This window comes from Hyposmocoma kahamanoa, unplaced genomic scaffold, assembly GCF_003589595.1.
Source record: "Hyposmocoma kahamanoa isolate Upper Pololo Valley unplaced genomic scaffold, ASM358959v1 202, whole genome shotgun sequence".
Taxonomy (NCBI): domain Eukaryota; kingdom Metazoa; phylum Arthropoda; class Insecta; order Lepidoptera; family Cosmopterigidae; genus Hyposmocoma; species Hyposmocoma kahamanoa.
The window spans coordinates 14,756,676-14,772,865 of record NW_020653726.1 but is presented as its reverse complement, the minus strand read 5'-3'; the positions used below and the strand labels follow the sequence as shown (position 1 = coordinate 14,772,865).

Below are 16,190 nucleotides of genomic sequence, written 5' to 3'. Positions count from 1 at the left end.
ATTCACATTCTATATAAACAACAACATCACAGTCAATGACGGGAAGTGCCAGATTGTTCTATTTTTAACCGACAATTTAAAAAAATGAGGAGGTTCTCAGTGTGTTTTTTTCTTTGTATGTATGTTACGCTATAACTCCGGTATTTGTGAACCGATTTTCATGATTCTTTTTTTGTTGGAAAGAGGGTACCTCCACAGTGGTCCCATTTCTTTTTGAAGAAAATCATCCACCTCTAAGGGTGGCTGTTCACGCATGAAGATTCATTTTTATAAATAGCGCCTACATTTTATTATAAGGAGCAATTATTTTAATGGTTGATTTTGCTATTCTCCAATTCACGGCGCTTTTCTCTCTTAATATACTTTGAGTAGTGAGAACCGATTTTTATTATCTCCTGTGTCAAATCCCGTATAGTGGTGAACTAGGGGATGAATCTGGGTTTGCGCACTTTCCGGTAACCGATTTCAATAGAACTTGGTAATTATATGTAATTCCACGTACTTTTGAGGTCGGTTTTTTAGTACTCTGTACTGAGATTATCATTAAGAAATACATCAAACTGCAATTGAGTTGTAAATTTCTTGAGACTAAAATATAATGGCTGTCGCTGTCCTAGATGAAATATAATTATATTCCACGCAGGAAGACCTAGGCGGTCTTCTCCCATTTCGATGCGAGTTTAGTTCAGATTATTACATTGAGTACGCAATGTGACTGCATCCGCGCAGGCTGTCGCTTTCGAGGGTCGTGCGCGCGACTGTCCCTGGGGCTGGGCGGGCTGTGCGTGTGGGAGGCGTCGGGCTCGCTGGGCCGCGGCGGCGCACGCGCACTCTTCCGCCGCGCGCTGCACGCGCTGCGCGCCTCCGCGGACGACGACCGGAACAACCTCTGGCTGCACTTCGCCGACGACGAGACTATCGTGAGTTAGAATATAATTCATTTGCTACAACGCCACAACACAAAAATATACAGAAAAAAATAAAAAAAGACAAAGTAAAAGAAAAAATAGAATATATAAAAAAACAACGAAGCAAACATAATCCAATTTTAAACAGTCAATTCAATTTGAATAAATGTCATGTGTGCGGCTGTTGTGTATGTGAAAGGATCCACTCGGCTAATGTCACAGCCCAGTAAAGACTGTGACACTATTTTTCAGTGGATAAGATCTTTACTTTATAAATTAATTGCTTTGGATCAAATCATGATTGGAAAAATTTTATTAATAAAGATTCAAATTCGCGAAAATACAATTTTAGTGACAGCTGACACATTGATAAAGAAACTGTGATTTCGGATATAAATCGCGTATATTTGTTTTTTCTATTAACTCATTTCGGACTCTTTATACTTCCCGTGGTCACGTCTGACTGACAGACTGAACAACTAGTTTCACTTTCAAAAACGTTTCAGAAGCCCTTATACTACTTTGTATGTTTTAACAATAAACAATTTGACAGGAACTCGATATGGAGGGCAGTCCAAAACCAGCGGTATTCATTCTCCACAATCTACTTTCGGCTCGAGTGCACTCTCTACCAGGGGAAGCCGGACCCAACCCCCTATAACCCGAAAACCTCGCGAACCCCTTAGAAGGGGCGAATCGCTTACCCAACGGGCATTTGTAGAAGGTTATACCAGGACATTATAATCGTGCATTTATAAAGGTGTAACAAAAAGTGTATTTTTCAGCTGCTGACCGTACTCATGAAAACAAAAACAAAATCAGTAGATATGTGGTCGAAAGAAACTTTTCGTAATAAAAATGTTTTGTCAGATTTTTGTTGTCACAAGTACGACCGGCAGCTGAAATAGGGTTGTACCTCTTTTGTTACACTGTATATACAGCGATACATAAGTGTTGTAGTGTTTTACAAGGTTCGTCTTGGACGAATCAGTGTTATTCGTATATTTATTCAAAATTCGATCGTGATAACTCCTAAGTTTGCAATTTATGTATAATTGTAAGAATCTTTTCTAAAGTAAGGATTGGAATAGATGATGTCACCACATACAAAAGGGCAGCTTATAAGGCGCCGCGCAAACGTGTGTCTTGAGTTGGATACAAGCAACCGGCAACTAGAAGCAAATATTCTATTTTCATACAATTGATATGAAATGAAGTCGACACAGTCGCCGGTTGCGGTAGTCGAACACTGTTGCCGCAACCGCAATTTGTAAGAAAATGGAAAATTAGCTTCTGGACGCCGGTTCCTTGTATCTAACACAAGACGCACGTTAGCGCGGCGCCTGAACTACATAACATATTGCCATTATATTAATTGTGTTTGGAATTGAACTGTCTATTGATTTTTATTGCCATGAAGTTTTACTACAGTGTTATTAATTTATTTTTTGTGAAATTACTCCACTACTGTATTATAATTATTAATACAAAGATCGAAGACGAAGAAAAATTTCTTCGACAGGTCTCAAAGCAGGACTAAACGAATAGAGTGTGTTGATTTGCATTCTCGCCATATTTAAGAAATTAATAATATAAATAATACTAAATCATCTAAAAATATAAATAATAATATTCTGACTAATTTTATCTAGTAAAGTTTAAATTTTATCTTGCAAAATTGTCTTTAAAACGTGTGCATCGCGCGAGGGCAGTGACCCCGACGGGGCCCGACCGCTCGAACTATACGTAATCTTTCTCGATTGCTTAATTACCTATTTTTTATCATTATGTTTAGGTATTGTTATAATTTATTAATTATTTACTTGTGGTACTTACTAATTTTAGGTTAAAACCTTCAAGTGTTCACCGTCACTGGCTATGCAAAAATTCGCATGTTGTCGAGAGTTCCATTTCAACTTTCTGGAGACTAGTTTGAAAGCTGACTTGGTTGACTTCACAAGTTTAAAGCGGAGACGGTTTTTGCACGAAATTGTTCAACACTAATAATCTAATTTTCTCCATGTAAACTTTATTTATTTATTTATTTGTTTATTTATTCAAAACTTAATCTATTTTTACAGGTATGTACCCAATACAATAGACTAGCAATATTAATTTTATTACTAAATAATACTAAGTAACAATATCATTACTTAATACTATAATATAAACTATATAATAAATAATTACCCGTAACATAAAATATACAATGCTATCTTTGTGAACTCACTGTGAGAACAAGGGAACAGATCGATCTTGACCGATATTTTGTTTAGGGTGCACAAAGTACGAGTCAGCGGACACTCATTCATGAGGTTGGTCCTCCCACGTGGCACAGCCAGCAACGGTGGCTGGTGACGTCGTTCCACGTAATTATTAGGAACACATAATCCTAACACTCCTAATAATCTCGGATTATGTAGCATACCTCTGAATACTTTCAGTACGTACACTGCCAACGCCAAGTCCCTGCATGCAGCTTATTGTATCCTACCATTCCCAGAATAAACAAAGTGGGATACTTCAGGGGATAGTAGGGGCAAACACCATATTGCCTCAAGTACAGGTATCTTATAAATTTGTTTTGAATGCGCTCCAGCATAAGGCTGTATTGGACTTGATGCGGAGCCCACACTACTGCATTACACTCGAGGAGGCTTCTTACAAGTGCGTTATACAGCACAACGATAGCTTTAATGCTCGTAAACCCGTGAACCCTACGTAGAACTAGCCCTAGATTTCTGTAAGCTTTTCTACATACAATAGAAATATGCTCCCGAAACGTTAACTCTGCGGTAAGTAATACTCCTAAATCTTTAACCTCCGTCACTCTTTTCATAAGTACCGTGTCTACATTATATTCATAGAGAATGGGATTACGAACTCTAGTAAATGAAATCGAAACGCATTTGGAGATGTTAAACTGAAGCTTATTTACCTTACTCCATGCCACCACTCTGTCTATATCGTTTTGGAGATGCACACAGTCGCTCTTTTCTTTGACTGACCTAAACAGTTTGAGGTCGTCCGCGAACAGTAAACAGCTAGACCCATTAATTATCTTTGGTAAATCATTAATCATTATAATGAACTAAACTCTGCTGTTAAATTTTTTTTTTAAAACACAACAAACCATGCGTGGATTTCACGATCGGCTAGATAGAATTACTCAATTATTGACTGCAGCGATCTTATGCGGCTATCCCAGTGCGTGAAAGAGCGCACTGATTAATTTGCGTTTGAGAAAGAGATAACAACACTGGCTTCTCTTTTTTCAAAAAGTTAATGACCTGTGGATCAGGTGTTTTATGATGTTTTTGATGTTTACCGCAATTAAATAAAAAGTAAGATTTTTTTTAGTGATTGGGGTTCAGTTTCGGATAGAGAATTGCCTATGTAAATATGGCGAGAATGCAAATTGTATGAATATGACCATGTGTTTGTATGTGTATGCCAAACTAGGACCACCGTTATACTGAGGTACAGATGATAAATTTGTCTTAAGTGTTTATTACAGATCTTTTTTGAGTTTTTTTCGGCTTTTATCGCCGTTAGCAACACCTGTGAGAGATTTATCACCTGTGTGGCGCTAGTTTGGCGTACAGATGCAGGTTTGAGTCCTGCCAGGTCGCAATTTTTCAGTGTTCTGTGTCTATTTAAAACGGAATGACGTCAACTAAAGTACAGATCAACCTACGTAACTGTGTGTTTAACGTTCTTCTTTTTACGATAAAAATGACGAGCTCAGCAAGTTTTTCACATATAAAAAACGAATTTAGCTTATTTTAGGTAAATAAAGGGTATTGCCATAAGTTGGTCGATCTGTACATATAATAACAATATAAAAATGTAATTTAACAAGGTGTTTACGCTCAAATGAACTGTTACTCTAGAACCAGACAGTGAAAACTAATCAGAAATACACTTTCATACACTTTTTGTTAGTTATTTTACCTTTGACATAACGTAAAAGAAACGGAATAGGTTCATCTCTATGTCGATAGAATTTCATATTTGTGGTGACACATAAAGGCTTTGATCGCTTTCTCGATATCGACGTGTCTGTGATGGAACGCAATGTATCATGTATCTCTTCATATCGATAAAACAGTATCGATATTTTAATCTAAGTGACGTAGTGAATTTGTAGGCGTTGTTACGCACTTTTTTAACTTTTAAAAAGACAAAACTATATAATCGTAATTATATTATGTGTTACCTTTGACAAGTTAGCAGGGAATGTTCATTCCAGTTGGAGGTGAAGGTTAGCCCTATGGCTCAACTCACAATGGCGCAGAGTCGAAGCGTCGCGACGCCTTATGTTGTTCGCCTGTAGCTAATTCATCTCTATTTTCCCATGATTAAGGTACAAATATGTGTTATGGAAACACGGGATCGCGAGTCGATGCGCGCCTTCGCCGCGTTCGCCTTTTTGTAGTTGAAAACGGCGCGACGCGACGCTTCGACTTTGCGCAAGTGTGAGTTGAGCCTAAGACTTGTTTAGTTACCTCTATTAGCTCATATTCATTTCCTACTCAACGGCCCAGGCGTCAGTGTTAACTTGTCAAGTAAATTACATTCCAAAACAAACTGTAGTAATTTTTTGGTGAATAATGTAAGATTTTGGTGAGATTATCCGCGGTTTATCTTACTTAGAAATGATGAATTAAGAATTTATTTGTATGGAGGCTAAGAGGAGCCTAAGGCTTAACATTCGCCCTTGCGTTGTAGTTAAAATAATGTAATATTATTTGGTATAATATTCTCGTATTTTGTTAGACTTACAAATCGTAATCTATTCGTAATTGGCATAATCGTGGCATAATTGTAATCATTTGTCTATCTCAATGGATATAAAGAAATTAATTAAATTATTCATCATGTGTATGATGCTTAGTAACTTTATTCTTTAGAAAAATTATGAACCCTGCCTTTGTTTTTTTAATCAATATTTTTGCCTCTCACAACCGAAAAATACATTGGTAATTAAAAAATGAATACTATTTACTGAAGGAGAAAATTTGAAAAATATTCAGTAAAAAAAATAAACAAGGGTTGTTTGGGAATTATTACCAATAATTTCAATCTTTATTTTTTAGGATTAACCCACATTTCCGAAAAAAATTACATCACACTTCCAAAGATTCTATTGTTTTTTTTAAATATAGCTGCATTCCACAATTGTTGTTTATGATGTCACTCATGTATATAGAGTAGATATTTTGTATCATTCCCGTAGAGTAGTAGTTAAAAGTTTGCTTTAATAAATGTATGTAGCAATATTTATAAGCTAGTTTAAGATTTGAATAATGTTAGTGAAAACTGTATGTTTCTTGAGGGTGTAACTCTGAAAGTCCATTACATACTATGATTTGGACGTAACTCTAAAATATAGACTTTACTAGCTTTTGTTATTGATTGTCTCAGTTGATTGAGCCTGCCTATCTTATCCGTCTAACGTAAATTCATACCTATTCGAAACCACTCTGAATTTGAGAGCTCGAAACCCAGAGTAGACTTCACATTTGATTCTGAATTTCTCGTGTAACATGGTTCAAAGTCGATACAACCTCAAATGGCGTTGATTGATTCCACATAACAGTGACAGTGTTGAATCACTTTGGAAAAAATATATAGTAAGATTCATTGACTTACAATTATATGGACGTCGGGTCCGCGCTAAAAAGTGTCCGCACTTGTAAGGCGCTAAAATCGTATACAGAGCGCGACACTCCGCTTTAGTCTTCATTTGTTCTACGGACAGCGCGATACTGCGATGACATAACAATTTAAATTTCGAATAGGTTGACTTGGGACATTTTTCTCGTGGTTTTTGTATTAGACCCGTCGTCCATTTATTTGTAAGTCAATGGTAAGATTGATAAAAATTTTCACGGGAGAATAAAAAAAACATTCTTACCTCGAAATTTTACAAGAAAACCGCTGTATTCAATAGGTACTTAACGAATACTAACTACTTTTTTTTTATATCGTCTGTAAAAAAAACTGAAACAAAGCCAGTGGGGGACACTCGACACACGCAAAATTAACCGTATTAGTTCGGGAAAAAATTTAAATCAAGCTTAGGTACCATCGAGTCTTAAGCCTCAATGCGTTAGGGAGGGTAAAGCGGCCAAGTATATATTTTGTTACTGTTTTCATTGATGCGACTAAGGCTAGTTGTCTACGCGATATGCATTTGTTTTCTAAAGGATATTTAGGTGTAGGCCGCTGATGGCATAAACTGGAATAAAGACGTACTTATTACGGAACACCTAGTTGGGTTCGGACCTCGTGTCTTGATGCAACTGGACACTGCCACGTCCTGTTGGAAATAACTTGCGCGAGCACACAAGGAACTGTGGGTAAACTTGATCGAGAGCAAAAGTACTGAAGTACTAGCCTCTAGCCGATCCTCTCGCCGACCCTTTGATTTTGAGAGCCGTCTTACGTATTCAACAGATAAGTGTAAAAGAATTTCAGCTTTACGGTTGAAATTTGTATTCTGTACGTAAGTATACGTCGCGTAAACTTAATAGTTCCCCGGGTTTATTAGGTCCCCTATGAGAACTGAGGGGCCATACATTTAGGGCTGTAACTTTTATTTATTTCTTAACAAAATCCAGGACGCTATCAATTGTTTTACAACAACTACTAAAACTTGGAAGCACTGCATTTGCCAAATTACCATGAAGCCACGCAGTGCACACACACACTATGTAAAGTGATGCAATAAGGAAGTCGTACGAAAATGAATTTTACATCTCACAGTTTAAAGGTTATGTTTTTGTTGTGTTTCATACTTATCTACTCAGAAACAAATGGTCGGTTAGGGAAGTCAGGTATGGTAGGGTATCGATTGTATACGTACGTCAATGCGTTTATTACATTATACCTATTTAAAGTTTTAAAACTGGTAATTCTTGGACTTTTCGTAGATACACCTTTTTTGGATAGCCCTTGTAAGAGCAGGAGATGTAGTGAATTATATGCAATATTTATTTTATATTAAAATTATAATCATTTAAATATAGTACCAGTTATCTGATTGCTTTAAACGTTATTGATATTATTGTAGTATAGGGTTGTTTTTATTATTATTATTAAAAATGTTTTTAATGTTAATATTGTGTGAAATCTGTATTTGGTGTTATGGAATTTTGAAACCAAATATGAATACTTAATTGGGCTTCTCTAACATAAATCATCCATTATTTGATTTTTAATGACGACCAACTCTCGTTGCCTTGGGTAGCGAAATAGAGCGAGTAAATTGAGCTTGTTTTTGAACGGTTTGTCTTTAAGTTGGTGGTTGTGTTGACAGATGACCTAAGGTACTAAAGGAGCCCGAAAAACTGTTCATAGCAATTCAAAACATTCCAAAATATCAATTACATTCTATTTTTAATAGATTGATCTTGAATAACGATTTATTAAAAAAAATGCATGACACGTTTGAGATAGAGATAGAAAATATAATCGAATAAAAATTGAATATAATAAATTATTATTATGATTAATTATTTATTGAGCATTGGCTATAGAGCCATCAGATTAAAAAGGTAACCAATAATCATGAAAGTCAAAACATAATAATAAATTCATTCATGAACAAAACTGTAACTATAAAAACCCGCCATTTTTTTTGGAAATGCAATAAATGCTTGGGGAAGTTTTGCAACAATCTTCGAAGGCGAGTATGATATGCCAAAATGAGATTTTAAGCGTGAGTCTATGGCATTATATTCTCTATCTCTTCTCTCTTGAGGAGAATGATTCTCTTAAACTTAATGTGACGAAGAGTTATACGCATGTGTTATTTAATCAACTGTACGTTGTTTATATTTCTTAAGGTTTTAGTTTATTCATTAAAAATTAAATTGTAAAATATGTACTGAACGGTTACATAAATACTTCTGTTAGTATAATACTCGTAACTGAGTTACCATAATTAAAATTTCACTAAAATCTATACTAAAACTGTCTATAGGTTACCGTACTGTCTAAGATGTTGCCATATCAATTTATTGTGAAACTATTTCTAAGCCATTATACTTATACTAAAAAACGAATATCTTAGAATTTCTACTGATGACATTCCTTAATATTTCTGACTATTCATTCCATGTATTTGCGTATTCTAGATGACAGTTTTTAAAGGATATTTTTGCTGCAATGTGTGGTCTCTTTAGAAAAAAACTGGTGTAACGGACACTTTGCATAACCTCGCACATGCATATAATATTCCTATTTACAAAAAAATTCAGGTTTTCTCTGTATAAGTGGCAAGCGTGCGAGGTATTTGCAAACAGACGAATGTGACGAGATTTTATACAAGAACTTACCATACGGTGCCGTCGTCTTAAATGTTAGTTACTTTGTATATCTGTTGTTTTCTAAGTGTGCAGGGGACCGGTCTCGAACGCTGCGACTTTTTTCCATTATGAAAAATAATGTTGCATTCTTTAAGAAAGATTCACCAAGGCTTGACTGTATGGTTTTAAGCCCTTGGCTTTTTCTTTACCGGAAAGAATTTAAAAACAACAATGTATTGTTCAAAAATTCGATATAAATTTTTAAAATATCTACTAGATTATTTATTGAGCATTGGCTTTAAAAGATAACAAACAATTAAGAGACTCAAAACGTATTATACCTAAACTCAAAATTGATTTGGGTAATAACTGAAACTAGGAAAACCCGCCATTTTATTTTTCTCTGTATTAGTAGGTACACGTTCCGTTTTTAATTCAAAACATTTTTTATACTTAACATAGAAATAACTGGATGTAAAGCAACGCTTCATTGGCTCATTTTGATTTTTTTCAAAATAACTTTTTACTCATAACTCTAATCTAGTTTCAAAATGGCCACCATAAAGACGTAACGATTTCCTTCGAAAAAATGTCAAAAAATTAAATGTCAGAAGACAAATGAAAATCGAGGATCTGGCAATATGGATAATTAGACGCCTTAGCCCCGAAGGACGAAAAATGTTACCTAACTTATGTCAATGTTTTGCATATTCGAAGGGTATATGCACTAGCCGTCAACGCCGTTTTCTTCCATACGATCTCTACTGCCTCCGACTGCTGGGTATCGACCCATATATCAATACCCATATAAATCGTTATATCTCCATCGTGACTTTCGTGACCGTTTGCAATCGACATCTATACGTCTTTTTGAAATTTCACTATTGTGACATTTTCTCTTTCTTATGACTATCGGGCCCCAGCACAAACGGAAACTCAGTACTTGTTTTTTTTTTCTAATGATACGTTATACAGTTGTGAACGACTCAGTTGTTAGCTGCTGTTGCTTTTACATTTTTCCACCAAAGCAATTATTCATTATCGAACGTTGTATATGTTTTAAATTCTCATGTATTATTTATTTAGATACGAATGTACTCATACCTTTAGACGATTTTTGATTCCTTTGACAAATATTACAATTTTACACGGAATATTTGTTCACAAAGAATATTTGTTATTAAAACAAAAACAAAACGTCTTTTGATGACTATTAATTAACTTGATTTCCAGTTTGCAATTTGGAAGACTTAACTAACTACATGCGAGTGGCATTCTTATAGACGTTTGTCGTCTATAATAAAATCGATGAATAAAGCTATTAAAACGTTAAAAAGTTTTAAACTGATTCAGCCATGTGACGTGATATATAATCGACCACTAACGGAATTTGTAATATTTGTTGAAGGAATTTATGCCGTAACACAGTTATGTGTTGTAATCTTGTTCATAATGTTAATTACTCGAGATCATCCGTAGATTGTCATTGCGGTGCAGTAAAACAACGAACAAAGTTATTTTTAGTTTCATTTTAGTACAATAGTACCTATTCCTAACTCTGTCAATTTTTTTTTGAAGTGACGGTACGAATAAGTCGTGCGCCTGATGTCTACACGCCTGACCATCTGACCATAGCAGTTGCAGTGCAGACTCGGAGCTTTAAATCGCAAGATCTGAGGGGCACTTCGACTGCGCCCGTCAATCTTTTCTTTTTTTTTACGTGGGGAAATCCTCATGGATATCTCTCTGCTGCGGGGGCAACAGAGAGATCATGTCGGACTCCTATCGACTAAAACTCCACGGTGTTCCGTCCCTGCACCTTTTGCCGGGACTACGGGAACGCTTTCGCACTCTTCCGCGGTCCCGACGGCGCTGGCCCTCGGCCGAGGGCCCCTTCCCGTTGAGGTGGAGCTGGAGAGACACCATCCCATTCATCACTTACAGGGGCACGCAGGAACACCGCGGGGTGGCCACCTATACATTACGGGCGGCGGACGCCCCCGCGTGCACCGCCAAAACCCCTGTTATGGGGGTTGAAGGAGGGCATGATAGTGCCTCCTCCGATGGCCTGCTCTCCTGCGGCGGATTGGAAGAAGGGTGGCGGCCTCCCTCTCCCGCTCCGCAGCTTCCTTCTGCGACATTACGCGTTCGCAGAAGGATACTACCTCCATCCACGACCTGTCACTTTCCAGCATTGATTTGATCATTGCAGGGAGTAACAGGTCCTACCCCACTGCGGCAACAAGTTCACGGCGCTCATTGGCCCAGACTGGGCACACCTGCAGCCGTGTCTTCACAGCAGCCACAGTGGTGATATTCGGTTGTCGGTTCCCTTCGGGCTATATGACACACCGGTACACAGGTACTTTCCGAAGCAACCATGCCCGGAATGCACCTGTACCAGCCGGAAAGTCACGGATCCATGCGCCCAGTCCATCCAGTTCTCAAAAACCGGACGGATAGCCTCCACGGTCCTGCTCCCGGCACTTTCCAAGCAGGGACTGACGCGCATGAAACTTCCACTACTGCACTTCCTGCAGCGTGGGATCCTCGCCACGGAGACGGAGGTCAATGCGCCATTGATACATGGCAGCATAGACCTTCTCCTCCAGATCCCAAGGAGTAGACCCCGCTAACAAGCACGCCGCCTCATAGGATGTGGTGCGATATCCTCTGAAAGCCCCGACCGCCATCACCTTCTGAGATCTCCTCAGGAGTGCGATGTTTTTCTCTGTAAGGGCGTCAGATCTTACGGGAACCCCATATAGAGCCATCGAGCGCACCACTCCCATGTACAGGCGACGGCTGCTCGCTTTGGGCCCTCCGAGGTTGGGCAACAGCCGCTTTAAAGCAGCAGCCGTTCCCATTAAACGAGGGATCATGCGAGTAAAGTGCTCGCGGAAGTTCCATCGAGAGTCGAGGACGAGACCAAGGTACTTCATCGTGGGCTCGACTCCAATGCGAGCTCGCCGATAGTGATATGAGAACTCCGTGGTGGCGCCCGCCAAGGGCCATGAAAGCACATGGCCTCCGACTTGTTAAGCGCCACCCGGAGTCCCAACATCTCTATTCTACCGACCACCTGTGCCACCGCCTCTGTGGCAAGACCGGCAGCGTCCGCGAAGGTCTCACCTCGTACCATCACCAACGTGTCATCTGCGTAGCAGATCACGCTGGCGCCCGGCGGGAGATCTTCCCGTAACACCCAATCGAATCCGATGTTCCACAGGAGCGGTCCTAACACCGACCCCTGCACGACATTACCGTTTGCAACAACCGCTCCTCCCGCCCAGGGTATGAAATGTACCTCTCAGACAGGTAGGCCCCGACGACGCCCGTCAACCCTGAGACAAGTCGACAAGTTTGGTGTGCCTATAATTTCAATAGCACCCTTATGCTCTAGCCACACAGAGGCGGCCCCGGAAGCGCTCCCGCGGGCGCGGGAATTTTTGTAATGTACGACTTTATATGAATCCTGGCACACTGAAACGCGCGTCGGCGGCCTCTGTGTGGCCTGAACATTACCCTTCAAAACTGGAATGAAATGCTCACACAGAAATAGGGGTGAGATGGTTGTACTTCCCTGGAAGAACCCTTTCACAGGAGCTCTACTGCTACTAAATTTCAATTAAGAGCAGCAAGCTTGCATATGATAGATTGCAGGATACGTTAAAAACACAGACAAACTGCAAAAAAAAAGTAAATGACTTAACAAATTACTTTTAAAAAATGTAAAAATTGCATTATACAAAAAGACACAGCCACATTATTGTAGCCATTCATTTTTCCGATTGCGCAATACTTGTTATAGTACAACATTTAAGAGCTTTTTAATTAGTGTGCCTTATTCCAGTGTGATCATGGTCGAGTTTTTGAAATTTGACTAACCAGAAACAAAAGTCGCTATTTAGTCGGTTCTAGTCGCAAAAAACTAGATTTTTCGGTCCGCTGTTCAAAAGTTATAAAGGTGTTGTTTGTTTTACTGTCCACGCTGGAATAAGCTTATTCCAGCGGTACCATTTCTCAATCTCGAGAACCACAACAACTAGCTTAGATCTGATTACACTAAAAAAAGTCGTGGTTTAGTCGGTTCTAGCAAAGTTCTAGGAAAGCATTCTTAATTAGACTAAATAGCTGTATAGAAAAGAACAACATACTTCATCCCTCGCAGTATGGTTTCCGTAAAGGGAGGTCCACAACGCTTGCTTGCTATGACCTTCTAAGAGTTATAACGAAAAGTATCAATGAAAAAATACCAGTAGCATCTGTTTATCTCGACATGAGCAAACCGTTTGACTATGTAAACCATCCGAAACTATTGATAAAATTAGAAAAATATGGAGTCAGAGGGAAAGCTTTTGATTGGATTAAGAGTTAGGTATTTAAAAGATAGGACACAGAGCACGACAATAAATAAATTTAATGAAAGCTCGAAGCGTCTCATAAAACAATGTTATTACTCCGATTACAAAATAAAAAACAGTGGCATTCCACAAGGAAGTATTTTAGCCCCGATTCTATTTACACTCTATATAAATGATCTTCCAAATGCCATAGATCAAGAATGCATTCTGTTCGCGGACGATACCACCCTTATCTTAAAATGTCATGATTTAAGTAACTTTGAAATGAAAATAAATGAAGCTCTACATAAGGTTATTGAGTGGTTAAATGCAAATAATTTAAATGTTAATATTAGCAAAACGAAATTCATGCAATTTAGATCATATGTATAATTGTAATGCGAGACCTGTTCAAGTACAACATAATAACCAAATAGTAGACACAGTCGACTGCTGTGGTTTCCTAGGAATACAATTGGATGAACATTTAAACTGGAAACATCAAATTGATCATGTGTGCAATAAACTAAATAGATTTGTTTTTGGTCTACGTAGACTGAGGCAAACTGTATCTCGCGACGCTGCAATGATGGCCTATCATGGGTACATCTCCGCTGTATTAAGCTACGGACTTATACTATGGGGAAACACAGTAGACGTATTTGTGGTCCAAAAAAAGTGTGTTCGCGCTAAAAAGGATGACACCTGCAAGCTACTTTTTAAAAAAGCTAAATGTCCTGCCTCTAGCCTGCATGTACATTAGAGATATCTGCTCGCTTGTAGACAACCGCCCACACCTCTTTAAAAAACGCGCTGAAGTATTACAACGACGATTGAGAACTAAAAGAATGAATCTTTTGTATCAACCTCATTGCTTTAAAATCATATATGAAAGAAATTCGTTTAACATGTCAATTAAAATATATAACCATTTGCCAAACCACATAAAACATTTAAGGGGACACGAATTTAAAAAAAACTTTAGCATGTTGGCTAATGGACCACTGTTTTTATACTCTAAAAGAATATTTAGAATTTAGGACTGATTCATTTTTTTTTATGACACGTGTAAATAAATTTTAACTTAAATAATTTGCATACCTGAACGCAGGTTGAATACTGTTACTATTACGTTTTTATAAGATCTTGAAAAACATATGTATGTTTTTATCATTGACTTACAATTATATGGACGTCGGGTCCGCGCTAAAAAGTGTCCGCACTTGTAAGGCGCTAAAATCGTATACAGAGCGCGACACTCCGCTTTAGTCTTCATTTGTTCTACTGACAGCGCGATACTGCGATGACATTACAATTTAAATTTCGAATAGGTTGACTTGGGACATTTTTTTCGTGGTTTTTGTATTAGACCCGTCGTCCATTTATTTGTAAGTCAATGGTTTTTATGTATTGTTGCAAGTATAAACTTTGACTTTGACTTTGATTTTCGATATACATGTATATTACATATATACATACAAATAATATTAGTACATACATAACAATCAATAACTAATAATATAAAAAGGAAAAAATACTTTTAAAGGAAAAAGAAAAATGAAGTATAAATATCGGAAAGAAATGAAAGGATCTTAGAGAACAGACGAAACTTAGGAGTTGAGGAAGTGATCCTTGACACGTTGTTTGAAGGAACCAAGAGAAGGCGAGGGGGAGATTTTTTCAGGGAGATTTTTATGTTCAATTTTGAACAAAAAATAGATTACATCCACAATTGCGTGTTATTTTTGAAAAAGCGTTAAACGATAATGCCATAAATAGAAATGCGCAAGAATCATCACTAAATGAAGGGGTATCCAATCGACCGACATCGTTTTTCTATTTTTCTTGGGCACTTTTGCCAGATTTGTTGGATCAGGGCCGTGGAGGGTGGCGACTGCGCTTCATTGGGTCGAGTGTCGATGGCTGTGCTCGGCCGAGGGCCCTCGCCGGTGCTCGAACGCGAAGGCTTATTAGGCGCCATGACAACAGCGAAAGTAGATCCTTTATTTTCGATTGGACCACAAAGATAAGCAGATTTTAGAGTCTCGGTTGCGCTACGCGAAAGTATTATACCCTTCATGTCTAGGAACTTCGTCATTAGTAGCGATTTTCTACTGAAAAAGTACCCATTTTACCTACCCGAAAAAGTATTTTATTCCTTACACTTAAGTAATATCGTTATCAAACAATTCTGTACGTAAAAAACGTCAGAAATTCGTATTTTGATATAGATTTTTAAGAATGTGTAATTTTGATTGCTCATAATTTTTTTGTTACGTGTTTTAAAGGGGTTACTTTTGCTAGAAAGTAATTGCAATGTTAGTAGTGTGGTTAACTTTACACACGCTTAACAAGAAAGAATAAAGGCTAATTTGCCACTTTAAAACGTGCTTGTGGTAAGTGGTTTTTTGCAAATTCCATAAATTTTCACAGCATGAAAGCATTTGGTCACTTGGTGAATAATATTATCAAAATAAGTTCAAATAGATAACTATATAATGATAACTCATTGAGAGTTATCTATTCAAATTTTACAAGAAACCATAAAAAGAACATAATCGAAACGCTACAAACATTATATGTAACTGCAATACGATCAGTATATACAATTGCAAATGAATTAA

The 16,190-nt window shown here is 37.8% G+C and overlaps 1 protein-coding gene across 1 annotated transcript in view; it reads left to right on the top strand.

The window, feature by feature from the left end:
• LOC113227034 (beta-1-syntrophin) overlaps positions 1–2,452 on the top strand; it is an 11,020-nt gene extending 8,568 nt beyond the window's left edge. The window contains exons 6-7 of the mRNA XM_026459899.1: positions 730–920; positions 1,462–2,452. Coding sequence (XP_026315684.1) covers positions 730–920; positions 1,462–1,569 — 299 coding nt within the window. The 3' untranslated portion in view covers positions 1,570–2,452. The remainder of the gene's footprint in view (positions 1–729; positions 921–1,461) is intronic.
• The last annotated feature ends 13,738 nt before the right edge of the window (positions 2,453–16,190 follow it).